The 23,964-nt window shown below is 39.0% G+C and overlaps 1 protein-coding gene and 1 long non-coding RNA gene across 2 annotated transcripts in view; one reads left to right on the forward strand and one right to left on the reverse strand.

The window, feature by feature from the left end:
- The window catches only part of ATAD1 (ATPase family AAA domain containing 1), a 41,410-nt gene extending 27,064 nt beyond the window's left edge, over positions 1-14,346 (reverse strand). The window contains exons 1-3 of the mRNA XM_040254694.1: positions 14,254-14,346; positions 10,845-11,019; positions 235-333 (exon numbers count right to left, since the gene is read on the reverse strand). Coding sequence (XP_040110628.1) covers positions 235-333; positions 10,845-11,006 — 261 coding nt within the window. The 5' untranslated portion in view covers positions 11,007-11,019; positions 14,254-14,346. The remainder of the gene's footprint in view (positions 1-234; positions 334-10,844; positions 11,020-14,253) is intronic.
- Positions 14,347-14,391: 45 nt separating this feature from the next.
- Positions 14,392-22,262, forward strand: LOC120873784. The gene is made up of 4 exons (XR_005723527.1): positions 14,392-14,496; positions 14,972-15,076; positions 20,757-20,851; positions 22,148-22,262. It is a non-coding gene; the product is annotated as an uncharacterized LOC120873784 (long non-coding RNA).
- Positions 22,263-23,964: the final 1,702 nt, after the last annotated feature.

Consider the following 23,964-nt stretch of genomic DNA (forward strand, 5'->3'; position numbering starts at 1 on the left):
TCTGATTTCCTACAGACTTCACCACATGTCCCTTTCTTTGCTGATTTTGTCTTATATCCTTTTGCAGTAGTATCTTATATTCATAAATATGACTGCACTGAATTCTGTGATTCCTCCTAGAGAATCATTAAACCTAGTCATGGTCTTTGGGACTCTTGATAGAAAACGTTAGACAAAAAAAAAATACTTGATAGAAAACGTTAGATAAGAAAAAACAAGATTAAGGATACATACATGCATGTTAAGAGGGTCTACTAGATGAGCAGCAATACTCATTTCATATTCTGAAAGCTTCACATTTTTCACACCAATTTGTTTCATTAATTTTTCTGCCTAGAAAGAAAAAACAAGCAACCTCCTTTAGTTTGATATTTAGACACTAGCACTTCAAAACATGTATCTGTGAAGTCTACAGAGCAATGAATATACATGCAAGATTTTCCAGATATTCTACACCAACTGATTTCATCCTTCCCCACTGTTAAGTCCTTAGGTTAAAAAAAAAAGACTTGAAAGTCGACTCTACAGAAACCAGGGCAATTTAAATCAGCGCTTGGGAAATGAGAAAATAGAGCACATGACTGAAGAAATATAATACACGGCCTCTCAGTGCTACAGTGAGACTCTAAGGTCCAATCAGATTTCTCTTTCCTAGGAAGATTATTATGACAGATGCAGATGAAGCCTTAAGACGAAAGATCAAGGAGTGCAGGGTATTAATAAATGGACAAATGAAGTTTCTTTCCTTAAATTTGTAGAGTATCTGAAAACAGGTATCTAACTTTCCTGAAATTACCTATATATCTACAACAGGTGTTCTGACCTACCTAATTTCAGATCGTTCTCTGATGCTACCCTTCTTACTTAAAGTCAATTCTTGAGGCTAGGCAACCAGAGACAATAAAAGTAATTTTGAATTAGGAGTATGCTTGCACATTTGGAGAAGGGAATGGCAACCCACTCCAGTATTCTTGTCTGGAAAATTTCAGGGACAGAGCCGCCTGGCAGGCTACAGTCCATGGAGCGGCGAAGAGTCCCACAAGACTGAGCGACTAACACTTTCACTTTCACATATTTTCAGAGCTGGGGAAAACCACAAAGCTTTCAATTAAAATAAGGATACGGATAAACATTTACTGAATGTGCCATACATCATACCAAAACACTTCAGATGGATTAACTCACTGAATTCTCAGAGAGATCCTATGAGGTAGGTACAATTTTTCTCCAAAACAGAAAAGCTTAGGTCAGACTAAGTTATACGTCTTAGTTTAAGTTAGCAAATGGAATAGACAACATGTGAATCCAGGCAGTCCCAACTTGAGCCTATATTCTAACCATCACATATATTATTTTGGTTTCCTCAATTACATGATTAGAGTTTGTAGCCACTAGAGACAACATATTCACGTTTCAATTAAGTGAATCTTTTTAGAAATGAAGGTGCCCTGATAAATCACATTTATTTAGATTTTTGCTGTTACATTTTCCTAGAACACTTCTGATTATATATAATCTTGCTATTTGTCAGCAATATTGCTACTCTTAAAAATATTCATATCACACAGCATGATTATAGGTTAGCTACAGGATTAGGATGTGTGTTGATCATATCACAGTATTATGGCATTTTTTAAAAAGTGCTATGAACCACATCATTTTTCCTCATTAGCCACCCTCTATATAAATTTACTGTATTAATGGATAAAGCAGCCTTTTCCAGATTCTTCTCTTTCTTACAAATAACTTCTCTTTCACTGATTTCAAATGTGTCGGCTGTAAAAGGTATCCTATTTTCTGCACCTATAACCTATAACAGCATTTAACTCTTCTTTTTCACTGTACTTCTATAAATGTGAAGCCATCCCACATGTGTTCTTTTTAGGCCATGTTCTGAAACAGTGGTTCTCAATCAGGGGTGACTTTGTATCCCCAGGGGACATTTAGCAATGTCTGAAAATGCCTTTGGTTATCACAACTTGGGTGCTAATATTTCATTAAAAATTTTTACATTCATTTTAAAGTTTTGGAATTGTCGTTATGCTACCCTCATAGAAAGGTTTGGTATTTCCTCTTTTCCTACTCTCTAGAAAAGTTCATATAGAATTGTTTTTATTGTTTCTTAAATCTTGCTAGAATTTGCCAGTAGAATTCTATGGGCTTGTAGTTTTCTTTATGGAAATATTTTTTCCAGTATCAATTTATCTCATAGTTACGGAACTATTATTCTAATTCCTAAGTCAGCTATGGTAATTCACAATTTCTAAGTTTGTCTATGTCATTTAGGTTTTCAAACTGACTGATACAATTATTAACTGTCTTAATTTTTAAGGCCTACAGCACCTGCCATTGCATTGCCTTTTATCATTCTTAGTAACAGTTATTGGTAGCTTCACTTTTTTCTTGATTGGTCTTACAGAAGTGTCCATTTTATCAGTCTTTCCAAATAACCAACTTTTGGCAGTACTGAGTTTTTCTATTATATATCCATTTTCTATAATTCTATTCATTGTCTCATTATTCTACTTTTTACTAATTCATCCTATCTTTATTATCTCCATTTGTTCACTATCCATGGGTTTACTTTGTTAAAAACATTTTCCTCAGCCCAGGTTGGGTACTTACTTTATCAATTTTCTACCTTCTTTTCTAATAAAAATACTCAAGAGCATCAACTCTCCCTGCACTGTGCTTAGTTGCTCAGTCGTGTCCAACACTTTGCGACTCCATGGACAGTAGCCCACCAGTCTCCTGTCCATGGCATTCTCCAGGCCTAATACTGGAGTGGGTTGCCATGCCCTTTCCCAGGATATCTTTCCATCCCAGGGATCGAACACAGGTCTCCCACACTGCAGGCAAATTCTTTACTGACTGAGGCACCAGGGAAACCCAAGAATACAGGAGTGGGTAGCCTGTCCCTTCTCCAGGGGATACTCCTGACCTGGGAATGGAACCGGGTCTCCTTCATTACAGCCAGATTCTTTACCAGCTGAGTTACCAGGGAAGCCCCAAATTCTCCCTAAATACTACGTAGTATTTTAAGTTTAATTAAATTGCAATATCATTTCTATGTGTTCTTTTATCTAAGAGTTATTTAGAAACGTTCCCTACTCTCCAAGCTTATTGGGTATATCTAATGATCACACTGTACTGCAGTATAGCCAGTGTGTGTGTGTGCTTTGTTGCTCAGTCGTGTCTGACTCTTTGCGACCTCATGGACTGTAACCCGCCAGGCTCCGCTGTCCGTGCAATTTTCCAGGCAAGAATACTTAAGTGGCTTGCCATTTCCTACTCCAGGGGATCTTCCTAACCCAAGGATTGAACCCGTGTCTCCTGTGTCTCTTGCATTGCAGGCAGATTCTTTACCCACTGAGCATCAGGGGAACCCCTGTAATAAATATGCTACCAGTAAAATGAAACTTCAGATTTTGCTTTATAAACCAGCATTTGGTTTAATGTCACAAATCTTATTTGCATGCTTGGGAGATGCATTTAACATTTGCTTTGGGTACAATGTACAACATACAGGCACAGATAAAGCTTATTATTTGTTTAAATCTACATTCTCTAAAAATGTTTCATCTACCAATTATTGAAAGAAATGTTTAAAACCTTCTACCACAATGATGAATATGTTATTTCTCTCTGTAATTCCATATATTTTTGCTTTATGCATTTTAACGCTACATTAATAGATGCACATAATATAGAAATGTTGTATTTCTTGGTGAATTGAATTTTTAATCATCCTGCAGTGAACCTCATTTTCTCTATTAATATTTTTACCTTAAAGTTCATTTTTGTTCAACCAGCTTTCTTGATGCTTTATGTGCATTTTTCAACTTATGTTAAATACAACTTAAATTTCTTTTTCTAAACCATAACTACAGCTTTGTCTTTAGTTACATACATACAGTCTTTGGGGGTCAAAGAATATCATCTTTGAGGCTTTGATGGGAATATCATCTCTGAGGCTCTCCTCATCTTTGATTGGTACTATCCTTTGTACTCTGACCTCCTCTGGATCATAAAAACAGAAGCTCAAATTTTGCAGGTTTAGCAAATTCCACCAATTGTAAAAGTTAGCCATCAAACTCAATTTACCTTTCTGAATTTTTGCTTTATGTTTTTTATCTGCATATTTCACTTTCTTGCAAGCTCATGAATGCCTTTATATCATTTAGAATATGTAGACTGTTTAGTTATTTTCATCAGGAAGGTCAGTCCAGGTACTTACCATACTGACCTGTTCATTCTCCACTTGGTGTGCACCATCTTCCTATCCCGTAAATGAAGGTTTACTCTTCAGCCTATTATTTATATTATATAACATCTCCTTTTGAGACCTCCCAGTCACTAGTATCTATTGTAGTGACATATTACATATGCTCTCAACAGATATTTGAACGTATAAATCCTAATGGTTGAAGGAGCAAAGTGGAAAAGTGATTTGGTAAAAAAAAAAAAACCCTCAAATTTTACTGTGGAAAATTCTTAAAGAGATGGGAATAATGTATCACCTTACCTGCCTCCTGAGAAACCTGTACACAGATCAAGAAGCAACAGCTATAACCAGAAATGGAAAAATGGACTGGTTCAGAAGTGGGAAAGCAATAAGACAAGGCTGTACTGTCACCCTGCTTACTTAACTTATATGCAGAGTACATCATGTGAAATGTCGGGCTGGATGAATAACAAGCTGAAATCAAGACGGCCAGAAGAAATAACAACATCATATATGCAGATGATACTACTCTAATGGCAGACAGCCAAGAGGAACTAAAGAGCTTCTTGATGAGGGTGAAAGAGGAAAGTGAAAAAGATGGCTTTAAACTCAACATTAAAAAAATTAAGATCATGGCATCCAGTCCCATCACTTTGTGGCAAACAGAAGGGCAAAAAGTGGAACCAGTGACAGGTTTTCTTTTCTTGGGCTCCAAAATCACTATGGATGGTGACTGCAGTGATGAGATTGAGACCCCTGCTCCTCGGAAGGAAAGCTATGACAAACCCAGACAGTGTATTAAGAAGCAGAGGCATCACTTTGCTGACAAAGACCCATATGTAGAGCCAAAGGTATGGTTTTTCCAGTAGTCATGTACAGATGTAAGAACTGGACTCTAAAGAAGGCTGTGAGCTAAAGAATTGATGCTTTCAAACTGCGGTGCTTGAGAAGACTGTTGAGGATCCCTTGGACAGCAAGGATATCAAACCAGCTAATCCTAAAGGAAATCAACCCTGAATATTCATTGGAAGGACTATGCTGAAGCTGAAGCTCTAATACTATGGTCACCTGATGCAAAGAGCCGACTCACTGAAAAAGATCCTGATGCTGGGAAGATCAGAGGTGAAAGAAGAGGGCAGGAGAGGATGAGACAGATAGCATCACTAACTCAACGGACATGGATCTCAATAAACTCTAGAGACAGTGAAGCCATGTGTGCTACAGTCCATGGGGTCACAAAGAGCAGGACACAACTTAGGGACTCAGCAGCCACACACCAGTGGCCCTGGGGCCTACCCTATCTTACCAAGACTCGCTGCCCCAGTGAGGCATCTGATAAGGAATCTCCAAAGACTGTTGGGATTCTCTGGTTGCTCAGACAATAAAGAATCTGCCTGCAATGTGGGAGACCTGGGTTCAGTCCCTGGGTTGGGAAGATCCCCTGGAGAAAGGAATAGCTACCCATTCCAGTATTCTTGCTGGAGAATTCCATGGACAGAGGAGCCTGGCAGGCTACAGAGTCCACGGGGCTGCAAAGAGTCAGGCACAACTGAGCAACTTTCATTTTCTTTTTGGCTTCCCTGGTGGTTCAGTTGGTAAAGAGTCTGCCTGCAAGGTGGGAGACCCGGATTCGGCCCCTGGTTCAGAAAGATTCTTTGGAACAGGAAATGGCAACTACTCCAGTATTCTTGCCTGGAGAATCCCATGGACAGAGGATTCTTGTGTACTATAGTCCAAGGGATCACAAAGAGTTGGACATGACTGAGTGACTAACACAAAGACTGATCCTTCCCCTGCCATTTAGACCTACAATTTCATCAGCTCCATGAATATTTTCCCTTGGATTCTTACCACCAACACAATCTCAATATGCCCAAATCAAACGTCATCTTCTCAAGTACTTGCCCCATCTACAGATTCTAAAACTCTATAAAAGACACCATGAGTCTGAGGATTCCAGACCAATCTCAGATTCATCTGTAAGATGTACCTTTTCTCGTCATCACACACTCCTTCGAACATTTACCTACTTTACCCATTCTACTCCTTTATTCTAGGTCTTTGCCAGCATTACTTGTCTATAACCAACATATCTTGGTTCTAGTTTCCTTTGTCAGTGACATATTTGTACTTGCCAAGGGCATTTGCCTTCTGTCCCTGAGAGGACTGAATCCTGTGCTGCCACAGCTGTTGACCTTCGACATGCCCTGAAGGGAATCTAGGGTTGAGAATGAGGCATTTTGTGCTCCAGAGAAACTGCTGGAACAGGTCTTCAGACAGTTACTTTCAGGAACTGATATCTTCTCAGGCTCCAAAATCACTGCAGATGCTGACTGCAGCCATGAAATTAAGACACTTGCTCCTTTGAAGAAAAGCTACAACCAATCTAGAAAGCATATTAAAAAGCAGAGACATTACTTTGCCAACAAAGGTCCGTCTAGTCAAAGCTTTGGTTTTTCCAGTTGTCATGTATGGATGTGAGAACTGGACCATAAAGAAAGCTGAGGTGTCGAAGAATTGCTGCTTTTGAACTGTGGTGTTGGAGAAGACTCTTGCGAGTCCCTTGGACTCCAAGAAGATCAAACCAGTCAATCCCAAAGGAAATCAGTCCTGAATATTCATTGGCAGGACTGATGCTGAAGCTGAAGCTCCAATAATCTGGCCATCTGATGCGAAGAACTGACTCCTTGGAAAAGACCCTGATGCTGGAAAAGATTCAAGGCAGGAGAAGAGGACGAAAGAGGATGAGATGGTTGGATGGCATCACCAACTCGATGGACATGAGTTTGAGCAAGCTCCAGGAGCTGGTGATGGACAGGGAAGCCTGGCATGCTGCAGTCCATGGGGTCACAAAGAGTCCAACACAACTGAGCAACTGAACTGACCTGAACTGATCTTCGGATCTCCTCATATTTAGAATAGCACTAAGTAAGTCCCCTCATGGTGACATCACCTCCTTGGAACCAGTAGCAAAATCTTTTTGTACAAAAAGTGCTTGATTGCATGAACACTCCTTCACCAAAATCATGTATATTGACCTACCCTGCCTGACCCCTTTATAAACAGCAGTTTCTCAGAGGTATCTGAGGTACTGTCTCCCAGGCTGCAGTCGTCATTTTGTCCCAAATAAAACTTAACCAGCAACTCCCGCGTTGTGCATCTTTTAAGCTGACAGTTATGGCGACTGATGAAAAGACCCAGAGTGGACTTCCTTCCTTTGCCTGAACTCTCTGAGAAATGGAGCCTTGGTACCAGAAGTGGCTCCCTGTACCCATCCACCTCCCCAGGTAAATAAGACATATTTCCTGTCCCCTTAACAAAATCAACTCCATTCCTCATAACTTCTTTAATAGAAAATCACATCACACTTTCCTTAAACAATCATGAACTAACTGTCCTTTATATTAGTATTCTGTAGATTGGCAAACATAAATACCAATGATCATTTCTAAAAACAACTGCTTTCTTATAGAGGACATCTCTGGATGGCACTGAACATTATTTATTAATAGTCCAAAATCTCTAGTTTCTTTGTAAGAGAAAGTTAGTGTTCAGTAATTAATATTTCTGAATCTTATTTTTTTTCATAAAACAAAATTGTATATAACTGAAGGATCTTTCCTGGGGCTAGTTAATTGCCTTTATAAAAAAAGAGAAAAGAATGAAATTCCAGTGTTCCAAATCAACTTGTTACACATCTACATAAACCCACAGTGTCCCGGCAAACAACACGCTTTCATTTTCTGTCTCATCTTAGAGCTAGAATCCTGATTCATTTCAGCAGAAACTCCACAGGCAACAGGAAAGACTGTGGCATTAAAATATTCATTTACACTTCTGTGGCAGCTCAACAGTAGTTCTAGGAAAGCTTGCAAACCATACACGGTTGAAAGCATCCTAAGTGGGTGCTAAGACTCAAATGAGAAAAAGGAAAAAGAGCGAAAAAGTAGAAAGAAAAACCTCTGGGGAGAGCCAGGGGTATTTAAATGAACCATAAGAATGACAACAATATTTAAACCCCCTTTTTTAAAAAGGAGATTTTTCTTTTTTGACTTAAAATATTTCACTCTAAACAGATTTATGCCAGCTGTCAATGAAAAAAATGTCACTAATACACTGTGAACATCTTTTGCAATGTATATCCATGCCCTTTTTCTTTTTCACATGGTGAACTTCAACCTAGCAATTATTACAACAAATGTTATAGTCTAAAGCTCAAAAAATTTTTAGCGATTTTGAAACTAAATTGCATACAAACCAAATAAAATTTACATTATAACAAGCATTTCCACCTAGGACTGTGGGGAGCCTTCTTGAGCCTTCTGCATTGATCTCAGGGCCTTTTCACCAGGTGCTTTTCTAAGTCATCAAGGTTATCTTTAACCTCACTTTCAGTCTCCTTTTTAGGCTCTGGCTCTGTCTCTGGTATTTCCTGTGCTGACGTGGTTGTGGGAGCAGCTACGAATGCAGGGGTTGTAACACAGGCAGTAGTGGCAGCTACAGCCTTCTCCGTTCTGCATCTTTATTTGGAAATGACCTAGCTATTCAATAACTTCCATCACAATAGTTTAGCACCTGTGACCAGCAGAAAACCTTTTTGTAAGATAAGTGCTTGATTGCATGAACTCCCCCTTCACCAAAATCATGAACACTGACCTTGCCCCCACCACTTTGGAGCAGTTTCTCAGAGCTATCTGAGCTGCTGTCTGCTGGCCTGTAGTCCTCATTCTGCCCCCAATAAAACTTAACTCACAACTCTTATAGTAAATCTTTTTCAAGTTGACACTGATTCCAATCCCTGTTATATGCTACAGTAAGGTGAATTATTCATAAAACATTGCTGTAAACATCACCTAAAATCTTTAATATACGATGGAGAAAAAAATAGTCTCTTTAGCAAGTGGTGTTGAGAAAGCTGGACAGTTGCATGTAGATCAATCAAGTTAGAAAAGATGCTCACACCATACAGAAAATAAACTTAAAATGGCTTGAAGACCTAAATATGAGACATGATACCATAAAACGCCTAGAAGAAAGCATAGGCAAAACATTCTCTGACATAAATAATAGCAATGTTTTCTAAGGAAATAAATGGGACCTAGTCAAACTTATAAGTGTTTCCTTGATACCTCATTTGGTAAAGAATATCCCTGCAATATAGGAGACCCCAGTTTGATTTCTGGGTCGGGAAGGTCCATTGGAGAAGGGATAGGCTACCCACTCCAGTATTCTTGGGCTTTCCTTGTGGTTCAGCTGGTAAAGATTCTGCCTGCAATGCAAGAAACCTGGGTTTGATCCCTGGGTTGGGAAGATACCCTGGAGAAGGGAACGGCTATCCACTCCAGTATTCTGGTCTGGAGAATTCTATGGACTACACAGTCCGTGGGGTTGCAAAGAGTCGAACACAACTTCTACAGTCAAGCTTTTGCACACCAAAGGAAACCATAAACAAAATGAAAAGACAACTTATAGACTGGGAGAAAATATTTGCAAACAATGCTACTGACAAGGGCCTCACTTCTAAAATATACAAATAGCTTATGCGATTCAGTAACAACAACAAAAACAAAACAACCCAATCCAAAAATAGGCAGAAGTCCTAAACAGACATTTCTTCAAAGACATACAGATGGCCAATAAGCAGATGAAAGGACATTCAACACTGCTAATTATTAAAGAAATGCAAATCAAAACTACAGTGAGGTATCACTTCACATCAGTCAGAATGGTCATCATCTAAAAAGTCTACAAATAGTAAATGTTGGAGAGGGTACGGAGAAAAGGGAACCTTCCAACACTGTTGGTGGGAATGTAAACTGGTGCAACCACTATGGAGGACAGTATGGAGGTTCCTTAAAAAACTGAGAATTATCATAGGATCCAGCAAGCCCAGTTCTGGGGATATATCAGGAGAAAACTATGATTCAAAGAGGTACATGCACCCCAATGTTCACAGCAGCACTATTTACAACAGCCTGGAAGCAACCTACGAGAACTGGAAGCAACCTATAAGTCCATGGACAGATGGATGCATAAAGAAGATGGGTGAAGTACATATTAACAATGGAATACTACTCAGCCATAAAGAAAAATGAAACAATGCCATTTGCAGCAACATGGATGGACCCAGAGATTATGTTCCTAAGTGAAATAAATCAAACAGAGAAAGACAAATATCATATGATATCACTTATATGTGGAGTCTGAAGTATGATACAAATGGACTTAGTTACAAACAGGAACATTTCACACGTCACACAAAGTAAAATGTATACCATTACTGAAGATAAAATTTTTTGTTTAGTGTGTTGAAAAATTTTACCTAGATTCCTTCATTCCTTCCTTATAAAAGCTGAAAAATTATTCTAAGTAGGATATTCATTAAAAATACTGTAATATTTTTATTCTTCACTTTTTTTCCTAAGTTGCCTACACAGCTGAAAAGGATTTAACAAAAAAATCCCTTTTTAGGAATAATGAAATTAAATATTATATAAAAACATTTCCACATGGGTCTTATAGAATTTGTCAGTAATTTATAATTCTACTATATCCTTAGGTTTATGAAAAAGTATTTGTTAGCTACATGAAAAGTGATCCTCAAACATCTTAATCATACCTGTTTCTGGGCTTCCACTTTTTGCTTTCTGGTTGGATCGATTGCATCTACCATCCATTTAATTGTAAAGTATGTTACTGCACCAAATATTGTCAAACGGAAAATTAAACCAACAACTTCATTCCGACTCAAGGGACGAGAAAAGGTTTCAGCATGTACCATCTTGATTGTTGACCTTAAAAAACAAATAGAAATGTCAGTAGATAATAACGAGATTCATTAAAATGGAGACTGATAGGTAGCATAAACTAAACAAGAAAAACTGACTTTTAGTCAAAATCAACATGACCTACCTTGTAAGTGTTTTAGTTAAGGAGAAACGGATTTTTAAATGTTAAGTAAACAAACACATTTTAAGCTCCTCTTGGAAACAAGCTTATTTATTAAATTTTTAAATAAACTTTCCTAAAAGTTCATATAATTTTAAGTACAGAAGAACTCTATTGAAAAATGCAGTAAATGTCTTATTTACTCTTTTAAAGAACTTTTAAATAACTATTTCAGGCAATCTAGATAAATAATGACTATAATACTTACACAACGGAAAAAAGGCAGCCAAACAATGAAATACTTTACTAATGTAATGGTATACGAGAAAATTTGAGTAAAATTCAAACTGTGAACTGACTCACTGTTCCCTCATACTTACTTTTAAAAGTTTCCAAAGCCTGCTAAAATTTATACATGCCATTTTCTTAATTCACAAGTGACATGAAATTGTTGGAGCCATCTTACTATTTCCAACAACCTAGCTATGTATGAAACAAGCAGAATCTTCAAAATATTTGAGCCACAAAAATACAGCTCTCACCCAAGATAAAGAGGAAGAAAGGAGGCAACATGCCTATTTTTACACATATACCTAAGCAGTTACATCAACCACAGCTTGGCCTACAGGAGGCATGCACACTTGTGTCAAAGGCAATGACCATCCAATAAAATAAGCTTTAGGGATGATGTGACTGTCACGTTTTGAGAGAGAATCTCGGCTTCAAATAACACCATTACTCTCTCCACAAGGAGTGTGCTGAGCACCATGTAATTTGGGGGGTGGGGAATGTATATTTTGCATTCGTGTGAAAAGGAATAATCCAAAATCTGTACTCAGAACAGGTGAAAATTAGGTTCTTCATAGGCTAATTTATGGTCATTCCAGCTCTAGAATTATTGTTTCTATTCTCACTAGTACTATTCAGTTAAAGATTTTCTTCAGTCATTCCAACAGAATTGGTGTCAGACTATTGAGCGATTTCCAAAAGAAAAGTCAAGGATTCCAACCTTCTGCATCACTAGGAGACATTCACTTCACAACAATACATTATTTAATTTAAACTTAACAATTGGGTTTAAATTAAATAACTGAAAAACCTTTACTTTGGATAAAGACATTTTGGCCTAGGGATATTAAATGACTCAATTCATACAATAAAGCACTTATCAAGCATGTGTATATATTACCTACTGTATTTTGAGTATACAATAATAGCTAAGACACAATTACTTTACTCCAGGAATGCACAGTCCATTATTATCTTATTAAAAATTAAGCTAGAATAACCAACCCCCTCTCCAACAACAACAAAAAAGAAGCTAGAGAGAAGCCATATAGTTAAAATCTCTTATGAAACAAATCAAAGTGTGCTTTCTATCATCAGCATGGATTTCTAAAATGGGTTAACAATACACTCCTTCTTATAGTAAGTGGAAAAACTGTCTTCTCTAGTCTTTATTCCAACACAGTAAATTTGAAAATTCAGTTGGAACATGGGGTATCATTATGTGGGAGCATTATTCACAAATGAAAATAAAACAACAGGCAAAATTAAGATTTATTAGCTTAAACTGCTGCTGCTGATGCTAAGTTGCTTCAGTAGTGTCTGGCTCTGTACAACCCCATAGACAGCAGCCCCCCAGGCTCCCGAGTCCCTGGGATTCTCCAGGCAAGAATACTGGAGGGGGTTGCCATTTCCTTCTCCAATGCATGAAAGTGAAAAGTGAAAGTGAAGTCGCTCAGTCATGTCCAACTCCTAGCGACCCCATGGACTGTAGCCTACCATGCTCCTCCGTCCATGGGATTTTCCAGGCAAGAGTATTGGAGTGGGCTGCCATTGCCTTCTTCATTAGCTTAAACTAGTGATATTCAAATAAAATGTTTTCCAAAGTTTGAGTTAGTAGTGATAAAACTGCCATCTACTGGATGGTCACTGAAATACATGAACTAGGACTACTATCAGTATACCCCAGTCAACGAGGTAACAATTTTTAAACCTATCAGAAAAACCAAAAAAAAGACTTTGCTAACCATATATTTTCGTATAATTAAACTATTAACTGCAATAGAGTACTCTGGACCTAGTCACTTCTAAAAGGGATCCTTCTTCTAAAGTGACTTCAAAATCCTGAAATGAAAGTGAAACTTCTACTTGTAGGTTTTAACTGTGTATTTGATTATACACTCATCTACCATTCATATGACACTTGATATGCCTACAATGTAAGGCTGTTATGGTAACAATACCATCACAGCAGAATATATAATAAAAGTTGCACACGCATACAACACTATGGGCTGTATTTCAATTTCGTATGAACATTAGGATCAATACACAAATATACACATAAACATGGATGATGCCATGTACAACTAAGATATATGGCAAAACACCATCATTCAGAGTTGTTAGGCAAATATAACAACATATAGCTTCATTATAAAGAGTTCTCCATTTCAGGGTAGTAAACTTTAAAATCGTACCACCTCCTCAATAAGCAGTTTACTGGCAAGTTAAGGTCCAAGAGTATTCATGCTACAGCATTTCTCTAATTCACTGCAGTGTTTTACAAAGTTTTTCTCAACCCCAGAAGTCCCAGTTTCGCAGACATCAAGGCCCTATGAACACTGCCTGTGACAAAGAAAGCCTGCCAACATTCACATACAGGACGGATTATTAACAGCACCATCTTCCGGGAAAGCGTGCCCAGGCCTGAAGAACCACCTCCACTTTTGCACTAGGTGGTAGCAGTGCCTGTACGACAATCAGACCCGGTTCGTTCTGGCCGCCTTTCCCTAGGACCCCAGTTCTGAGGTCTCCCGGAACGATCCTCAAGCCACCGCAGCGACCAGGCTGCCTAGAGATTCCCTGGAAAGGGCCTACGTCTTGGGGGCAGCGCTAACGGAGACTTAAGGGCCTAGGCCGGGCCGGGAGCCAATGCGAAGCCCGGGATGCCCTTGGAGGTTAATCCGGTGGATACGAAGGGCTGCGGGACGCTGAGGGGCGACAATGAGGTGGGGCGTGGAAGGACTGCCAGGCGACCCGAGATTGGCGTCCCGGCCCCGCGCAGGTCCCTGAAGGAGCTCAGCGGGACCCATCGCCCGGCCTACGAAGCCCCGCGGGAACCCGCTACTCACCCCCTGGGTTGAAACAGCGGCCGCAGGAGCCCTTACCAGCCTCACACAGGAAGGAAACGCCGCCTGGGAAAGAACGCTTCCGGCCGGAGTAGCGGCCCGCCCCCTCGGACGGAGCATGCGCCGCCGTGCCCCGTGCTTGAGGGGGCGTTTCCGGCCTGTCGAAGTGGTGGGGGGCTTCGGCGGCTGCGGGGTCACTCACCGGATGTGTAACCTGCTGTCCGCGGAAGCGAACCTCTGCGTTTAGTTGAGTATCAGAGATAGAACTGGGGCAGGCGCTTGTCACGTAAAGTCCCTGCCCTGCTCACAGCTCCTGTCGCAACACTGACAAATCCGGGAGCCTTCTTGAGAGTGCAGAGAAATGCTCAGTATTCTGAGTATTCAGAGAAGTTCTTTCTCGACTCCTACTTGACCCTTACCTCGTCCCTTCACCGTCCCCCTGGCTCCCAAGCCCCGGTGCAAACCCACACGCTGCTGTTCTGTCCTTTAGCCAAAGCTCTAACGCGCATGGCCAACCCCCACCCCTCACCATCTGTCTTTCAGTTTTAGGGTGAGCTCACCCACCTCCCCCTCGTCTGCGCAGACACACACCTGGGGGTGGCGCCTTAAAATCTTGCTGCGAAAGGATTCTGTAGCCTACCCGGCAGGCCTGATACTAAATAGGGCGTCTGTAACAGGTTTTGCATTTCGGTGACTTCCCTTTTTCTTTTCCCCTTTCCAGAATGAGACGTGGTGAAAAAAGGCCCCCAGGGAGCAAATCTGAAAGCCAGCTCCTCCAGAACACAGACTACCAGGGGGCGAGACGACTTTAGACACTGGTCCCCAGGTATACCAGCATCACTTCCTTCAGACTGAGGCGTTGAGACTAAGAAGGAATGGAACAGTTCCTCTTACTAACCTCCTTGGAAGGCAGTTTGTGCCTCTCTACTTTAGACAGCGTCCTTGATGGCTAAAATTCTACAGCCTGATTGTTGAATCTGGTGAATGCAAGCTTGTGATATTGTGAGCATAACAGCTACAGTTTACTGAATGTCTACTTATTGGCAGGCATATTGTCAGGCAATATGTTTCTATGGAAGGCTACAGTCCATGGGGTCGCAAAGAATCCGAAAGAGCTGAAAGAGAGAGAGATTTCTATGCTTCACACCCATAACCTAAATTCCTCAAAATCCCCAATCCTCTAAAATAGCCATTATTTTATTATTTATAGATAAGCATATTTTAAAGCTTAGATAAACTTTCCTAAGTTCATGAACCTAATGACTAACAAAATTTCATTGGGACCTAGATCCGATTCAAATCCTACACTTTACATTCTCTCTTTGAAGTAGTAATTTAATATCAGTTAAATTTTAAAATCAAGATGAACGAGGTAAGACCATGACGTGATGAAATCTTAATTAAGACTTTAGAGTAATGAAGGGATGACAGGAATATAATGAATATTTTAAAATTATGATTGAATTTATTGATAAATCAGTGGGGGCCTTAGAATCTAATACTGTAAGTGGTTCATGCTTTACATTGATGCCTTTTTGCCTGTATTTTTGTTTTCAACCATAAATAAATTCTTAAAAAAAATGATATGAAGCTGAATTTGGCAGTGCTAGACTGATTATTTAGAGAGGGTAATAAGACTTGGAGAACTACAGAATGGTTATGAGACCAGGATAATATTTACCAAAAAACACAAGCCATGTGTTCAGCAGTCTTGGAAGAGATTCTCCACTGGGTCCCTGGGATTATCCTCAGTGTGAGTCATTGCTTGGGATGCTCATAGGAGAGTTCCTTGACAGAGCTAAAAGGTAGAAGTTATCGAAGGAAAGAACTTTAGGTTTTGTGGCCTGTGAGGATAATCATACCCACTGGTAAGGAAAATGAGCTGAGACATTCAAGGTGATGATAGATATCCATCATCCAGTGAAGGAAACTGGGTCAACTAAGGCCCCCACTTGCCTTGCTTTAAGAACCAGGATAACCAGCCTACCCAGTTTGTCTGACATTAAGGGGGTTTCTAGGACACAGAACTTTAAATGCTGGAAATACAGGGAAAGTCTCAAGCAAACCATGAGGAGCTGGTCACCCTACTAGGGACATCTAAATGAAATCTAGAACCAGGTGGAGCTATCAGTATGGTTGCGATCATCTAGACTCAAATCATCTGCTTAATATCTAGGGTACGGTTGCACAGGAAAGTTAATTGTTGGATAAATTAATTAAGGCTGTAAAGAGTCTAGTTGCTTCAGTCGAGTCCAATTCTTTGCGAACTCCTGGACTATAGCCTGCCAGGCTTCTCTGTCCATGGGTTTCTCCAGGCAAGAATACTGGAGTGGGTTGCCATTCCCTTCTCCAGGGGATCTTTCCAACCCAGGGATCGAACCCGGGTTTCCTGCATCACAGGCGGATTCTTTACCACTGAGCCACCTGGGAAGCGTCAAGAGTCTACATACCCCCAAATAAATATTGCTGCTCATGCCTTTTTCCAGTGGTTTTACTATAAATTGAGTACCTACATCTCTCCTTTTTTGGATCTGATTTTCATTTAGCAAATCCTTAGGAAGCCTTCTATGTCTGGGACCTAAGACATCAAATTACTGCTTTCCCTTATACCATGCACATTCATTTCCAGCAATCACTAAATCAGCTATATTCTTCCAGAATAGAGCTGAGTGAACATATGCTTTTCATCCCAGGATAGCTTTATATAATCCCTGGCAGCACAAAGCACCATATTTGGCCCTCAGTAGGGGCTCAATAAATAATTCACTATGTGTAATATTAATCAGGAAATTATAACAACAGATTTTTGGTAGACCTTCTGAGCCTTCCCTCTGTGATTGTCAGAATCAAGATATTAAAAATAGTTATTAAATTTACTGCAAAAAGTTTTTGTTTATTTTTATCTTTTGTGATTAGTTGTTAATATTTTCTATTTCTTTGTTTTAGGTTTGAAAAGGTATACTTTTCTAAGAATTTCTCCGTTTCTTCCAGGTTGTCCATTTTGTTGGCATATAGTTGCTGGTAGTAGTCTCAAGATCCTTTGTATTTCTGCATCATCTATTGTGACTTTTCCTTTTTAATTTTATTGATTGAGTCGTCTCCATTTGTTCTTGATGAATCTGGCTGATGTTTTGTCAATTTCGTGTATCTTCTCAAAGAAACAGCCTTTAGTTTTATTTATCTTTGCTATTATCTCCTTCATTTCTTTTTCATTTATTTCTTCTGTGATCTCTATGATTTCTTTGCATCTATTGACTTTGGGGGATTTTTGTTCTTTTTCTAGTTGCTTTATGTGTAAGGTTAGGTTGTATATGTGATGTTTCTCTTGTTTGTTGAAGTAGGCTTGTGTTTTTATAAACTTCCCTCTTAGCTCGCATCCCATAGGTTTTGAGCTGTCATATTTTCATTGTCATTTATTTCTAGGTATATTTTGAGGTATATTTTGATTTCCTCTTTGATGTCTTCAGTGGTCTCTTGGTTATTCAGAAACATATTGTTTAGCCTTCATGTATTTGTGGTTTTTCTTTTTTATAGTTTTTTTCCCCTGTAGTGATATCTAATCTTACATTGTTGTGGTCAGAAGATATATGAAATGATTTCAATTTTTTTTAATTTATCAAGGCTTGATCTGTGACCCAGCTGTGATCTGTGCTGGAGAATGTTCCATGTGCACTGATAAAAAAGTAAAATCTACTGTTTTTGTATGAAATGCCCTGTAGATATCAATTAGGTCCAACTTGTCCATTGTATGATTTAATGCTTGTGTTTCCTTATTAATTTTCTATCTGGATGATCTGTCTGTTGGTGTGAGTAGGGTGTTAAAGTCCCCCACTATTATTGTGTTACTGTTGACTTCCCCTTTAGCATTTGCCTTCTGTATTGAGATGCTCCTATGTTGGGTGCATATATATTTATAATTGTTATATTTTCTTCTTAGATTGATCCTTTGATCATTGTGTAGTGTCCTTGTCTCTTGTAATGGTCTTTATTTTAAAGTCTATTTTATCTGACATGATATTGCTACTCTTGCTTTCTTTTGACTTCCATTTGCATGGAATACCTTTTTCCAGCCCCTCACTTTTAGTCTGTATATGTCCCTAGGCCCCGAAGTGTGTCTCTTGTAGGCAGTATATATTAAGGGTATTATTTTTGTATCCATTCAGCAAATCTGTATCTTTTGGTTGGAGCATTTAATCCATTTACATTTAAGGTAATTATTAAGGTAATTATTGATATATATGATCCTATTGTTTTGGATTTGTTTTTATAGACCTTTTCCTTCTCTTGTGTTTCCTGTCTAGAGCAGTTCCTTGATATTTGTTATATAGCTGATTTGGTGGTGCTGAATTCTCTTAACTGTTGCTTTTCTGAAAAGCTTTTGATTTCTCCTTCAAATCTGAGTGAGATCCTTGCTGGACAGAGTAATTTTGGTTGTAACTTTTTCCCTTTCATTGCTTTAAGTAAATCTGCTACTCTCTTCTGGCCTGCAGAGCTAATATTGTTTGTTTTTAAACTGTTGCCTCTTAAGACAGTTAATGGCAGTTCTCTCCTCAGGAAACTGAATTTTCCTTTGTTTTTGTTGGTTGGATGGAGGCTCTGCAGCCAAGGTAAATCAATGCACTAGACCCTTGAAGTGGAGAAGGCAATGGCAACACACTCCAGTACTCTTGCCTGGAAAATCCCATGGACGGAGGAGCCTGGTAGGCTGCAGTCCATGGGGTCGCTAAGAGTCCATGGGGTCGCTAAGAGTCGAACACGACTGAGCAACTTCACTTTCACTTTTCACTTTCATGCATTGGAGAAGGAAATGGCAACCCAGTCCAGTGTTCTTGCCTGGAGAATCCCAAGGACAGAGGAGCCTGTTGGGCTGCCGTCTATGGGGTGGCACAGAATCGGACACAACTGACGTGACTTAGCAGCAGCAGCAGACCCTTGAAGGGGGAAGGGATTCCTTAGATTAGGAGCTGTAGAATTTCACTGTGAGTCTATTCACTTGAACAACTTGGCAAAGTGCAGATTCCCAGGTCCCAGTCTTAAAAGGCTCCTATTTAACTGCTCTAGATTTTGGTCTAAGTCTTTGTATTCTGAATAAGCATTTGAGATGATTTGGATATAGGTAGTTTGGGACCACACCTTGACAAACTCTTAGTATATAAAACTCTTAGTATATAAAAGTCTTATATATAGTATATAAAGTATTAAAAAAACTTTTAGCATACAAAACTCATATATAAAATTATTAGTGATAATTTTGTATATATTTTTGTGCAAATCTCTTTTGTCTCAGACCCCAAAGCATATTTGATTCACTGAACCATTAAGCTAGCTGGGATACATTAAGAAATCAAGGCAGGAAGCCTCATGACAAGATTCAGAATAAAACAGTCTTTGGAAAGAAAAATAAATCTGAAATATTGGATAAATAAACATGGTAAACATGTCTGTATTCACTGCTCATTAGAAATGATTCACTCGACAGTGATTTTTTTTAGAAAGAATAGAACTTCAAGAAATAGATAAAATTATATAGCAGTAGTTCTGCCAGTGTAAGAGTCACTTGGTAACCTTGGTTCTTTTAAAAATATTTCATTGGAAAATAATAATCTTGAGTATTACTTTGACAAGTTAAATAATAGACTGGGTGGAGGAAGAAAAGTAAAGCAAAAATATGAAGCTGTATCTAAAGCCGTGAAAGCGCTGAGAAATACTAATTTTGGGTGCTTGAAACTCTAGGAGAAAGAATAAGAGGGCATAGCAAGGCAAAAATAATGGAAAATTAAAATTTGAACAGATTGTATGAAGTGGAAAGATGAATTGATAGCTTCATTCTATGAAAAGCACAGAGAGCCAAAAGACTCAATAGTAAAGTTCAAAGAATATTGTAAATCTACCTTTCATGCTTTAATGTTTTTAAACTTTGTATATAATTTAAAATGAGTATATACTACATGACTTTGTATATAATTTAAAATGAGAAATTAGTGTATATGTAATTTTCTCATATCATCAGGGTAGCACTAATCCACATTCTTAAACATTGCTTCATAATCCTTTTTGTCAAGGACTACTTCCAATTATGCTTTTTCTTTTTTACAGTTTATGCTACCAGAAAATATTTTCTAGAACTTACTTTTTTTAAATTAATAGTATTTTGTTGTTTATCTTTAATACAGTACTAAAAATAGACTGTCAAAGTGATTGTTGTTCTGTCACTAAGTTGTGTTCAAGTGATACTATCTGTGAAAGGTCAGAATTGATCAAACCAGGGAATTGGTTGGGAAGGTGTCTAACCTTACTGTAGCCTTATTAGCAAGAGTTTTAAGTCATAAATGAAAGGGTAAACTCCCTAGAATTTATTTGGGCCCTTCCTAAATGCCCTTCCATATAATTTTTTTTTGATGGGCAAGGAGAAGGGAGGGCTTGGGTAAGAATAACAAAGATATGAATTCATTAGCCAAAAGAGAAGAAACTGTAGTTGAAACATTAATTCTCAATTCCTGTAACAGCAGATTGATAGATGAAGCATAAAACAAGACCAGATGCTGTGGTTTCCAGGATGCACTTGGCTTCCCATCCTTTATAACCTGGAGCATTTTTTGCTGTAAGTAGGTCATTTGCTTGCTCTCATTTACCTGATTCTAGGAAAATGCCCTTGAAAGTATTTGGAAAATAAGACTTTCATTAAGCTTTTGCTTAACATTTTAAAAGTTAAGATTGCATGAAACCTCTCCCAACCCCATTTCTCTATTAGCCAGAATAACCTGTAACCTTGAAGCATAAGTAAAACTGAAATCGACAGGAAAAATTCAAGATCTTTTATTTTCTAAGGACTTAAATTTATGACCATAGCACCAGCATAGTATTCATCTCACGGAATTATAATTGAGGTTTAAGTTTCTCTATTCTCTTATCAGTTGTGAACTTCTTGAGAAAAGAGGATGCCTAGGACATAGGAGGAAGTTAACGAATGTTTTAATTATCTAATTCACCACCACCACCCCCCAGTCTGACATTTTGAATGGGGCTTTTCAGACACCATTCTAATAGATTTATGGTGACTGGGAAGGGAAAAAGAGGAAAGAAAGACAAATGGTCCAAAGAAAAGAACATGTGCAGGACTTCCGTGGTGGTCCAGTGATTAAGAATCTGCCTGACAGTGTAGGAGACATGAGTTCGATCCCTGGTCTGGGAAGATTCGACATGCCATGGGTTAACAGCCCGTGAGCCACAACTACTGAGCCCCACTCTGGAGCCTGTTCTCAGCAACAAGAGAAGACGCTGCAATGAGAAACACATGCACTGGAATTAAGAGAATAGCCCCCTGCTTCCTGCCATTAGAGAAAGTTCATATGCAGCAACGAAAACCCAGCACAACCAAAAATAAATTGTAACCCCATAGATGGCAGCCCACCAGGCTCCCCCATCCCTGAGATTCTCTAGGCAAGAATACTGGAGTGGGTTGCCATTTCCTTCTCCAATGCATGAAAGTGAAAAGTCAAAGTGAAGTCGCTCAGTTGTGTCGAACTCTTAGGGACCCCATGGACTGCAGCCTACCAGGCTCCTCCGTCCATGGGATTTTCCAGGCAAGAGTACTGGAGTGGGTTGCCATTGCCTTCTCCAAATAAATGAATAAAATCTTGACAAAGTTCAAATTTATAAAACAACACCAACAGCAACAAAGAAAAGCACATGTGCAATCAAACCATTTTACTGGCCATGATTATATTATCGTCCTGTCATGACCAATCTGCTCCTGATATGTCCGCCAGAGACCAGTCTCATCAGGGATACAGAGGTTTAAGAACATGGATGCTGCAGCCCAACAGAGTTGGCTTTGGATGTAAGGTCTGTTCTTTACTAGGCTCTCTAAGCCTCAGGTTCCTCACCTCTCATACAGGGACAAAAGCAGTATGCACACCATGGAGTTGCACTGAGAATGAAAGGAGACAGTGCCCGGAAAGTGCTGCATACTATTCTTGACACTTAGCAAGGGCTCAATAAACATGCCGTTGAACCAGCTCAGATGTTATTTTGATTATACTGTGAAGTGATATTATCTCATTTCCAGAAGTTTATATGAACAAAGATTCTTTCATATCTCTTTAGTATTTGTGTGAGCACTTGTCAACCATGGCATATTGTCTGGGAATGTTTATCTTCTCTGCCTTGTGAAGAGGCCCTGCCTCTGTCCCTTTGCCCCCTTAGTTCTCAGTTTTAATACACCCCTCTGAATGAATCTTACAGATTAGTATTCTGTAAAGTATTAGTGATAGTTATGGAAAACCTGTAAGATTTCATCCTTGTGACTGCCCCATACAACTAAGTTTAAAATATTGATCAATCCATAAAAATGACTATCTGGATATTTCTCAGTTCACTGAAGACCATCATTAATATTGACTGTCATTCCCACCTAATAACAGCCATTTATTGAGCTTACAGTTCATACTCTCATAGAATTCTGAAGACTCAAATGTCCTGTGAAAATGCAAATCTTCATAGAACTGTTGATGTTTTTAAGTTAGAAGTTTAACCTGTCTTTTATTCCCATTCATTATTTGTTTTGCGAAAACATCCTTACCTGGATTGCCTAGTGAGTTTTGTCCTGAAGAAAGAAATTAGTTCAATGGATGAAAGGGAGAAGCTGAACCAGATTTGACATTTTAGAGGTCAATACTTTTCCATCTCTTTATCATTTTGCAAATGGCAACATTTTCATTACCCTTGAGGACTGTCATAACATGAGAGCTGCTATTTTTCATGTAAAATTGAATTAATTTGAGCATAACATGTTTTTTAAAAAATATTTACTATGTGCAACTCTTGGAAATGCTCCTAAAGTTGAGGGAGTTTTACTGAGCAAATACAATGGTATATCCTGTTTAGAGACTGAGTACGTGGCTTTCAAAGGCAAAAGCAAGGGCAAAACTTGCTAATTTTAGATGTTTAGGAGTGAAATATCTACTAGGCCTTCTTTCATCTTAGGTCAAACATGAGTGCACCAGCAAGCTAATGTTAGATTTGCCCTCCCCTCTTATTTATTGCTAGTGTTTCTGGAACCAGAAAAACAAAACAAAGGGGTAAAAAAAGAAAGAAAGCAAAGTCTGTATGTAACTTGAGTTAGAGAAGTACAGAAACAAGTATACCAAGTTGGCAGTGCTCAAAGTCCCATTCAACTTCAAAATAGTATACCTGATAGAGTTTCACAAACCTTTCTCCTTTCTAGCCTGCTCCTTTATTAAGTTTAAATACCAAAACCATTCTGAGAGCTTTGAATGTCCCTATAAGGTCTAGAGCCAGAGGTATGCCCCACTCCCATTTCTTTATATTTTCTGAGTTCCCAAGTTCAGAAGAAGGGACAGTAAAGGAAAGGAGACAAAGAAGTCAACTGCCGAACAGTGTTCTCTTCCGCTTTGGTGTTTTGCAGAAAAGTTAAAGAGATGCTAATGATTCTTAACCAACTGAAAGCAGCGTTAGAATTCTGTCTAGGTATTCTTAAACTCCTGACTGGGCAGGGTTCCACCTTCCACACTCCAGTCCATCTTTCGTTCAATACTGTGTGTGTGGTAAGTTGCCTTAGTTGTGTCTGACTCTTTGCAACCCTATGGACTGTAGCGTGCCAGGCTCTTCTGTCCATGAGATTGTTCAGGCAAGAATACTGGAGTGGATTGCCATGTGATCCTCCAGATGATCTTCCTGACCCGGGGATCGAGC

This window comes from Oryx dammah, unplaced genomic scaffold (genome assembly GCF_014754425.2).
Source record: "Oryx dammah isolate SB20612 unplaced genomic scaffold, SCBI_Odam_1.1 HiC_scaffold_14, whole genome shotgun sequence".
NCBI classification, from domain to species: domain Eukaryota; kingdom Metazoa; phylum Chordata; class Mammalia; order Artiodactyla; family Bovidae; genus Oryx; species Oryx dammah.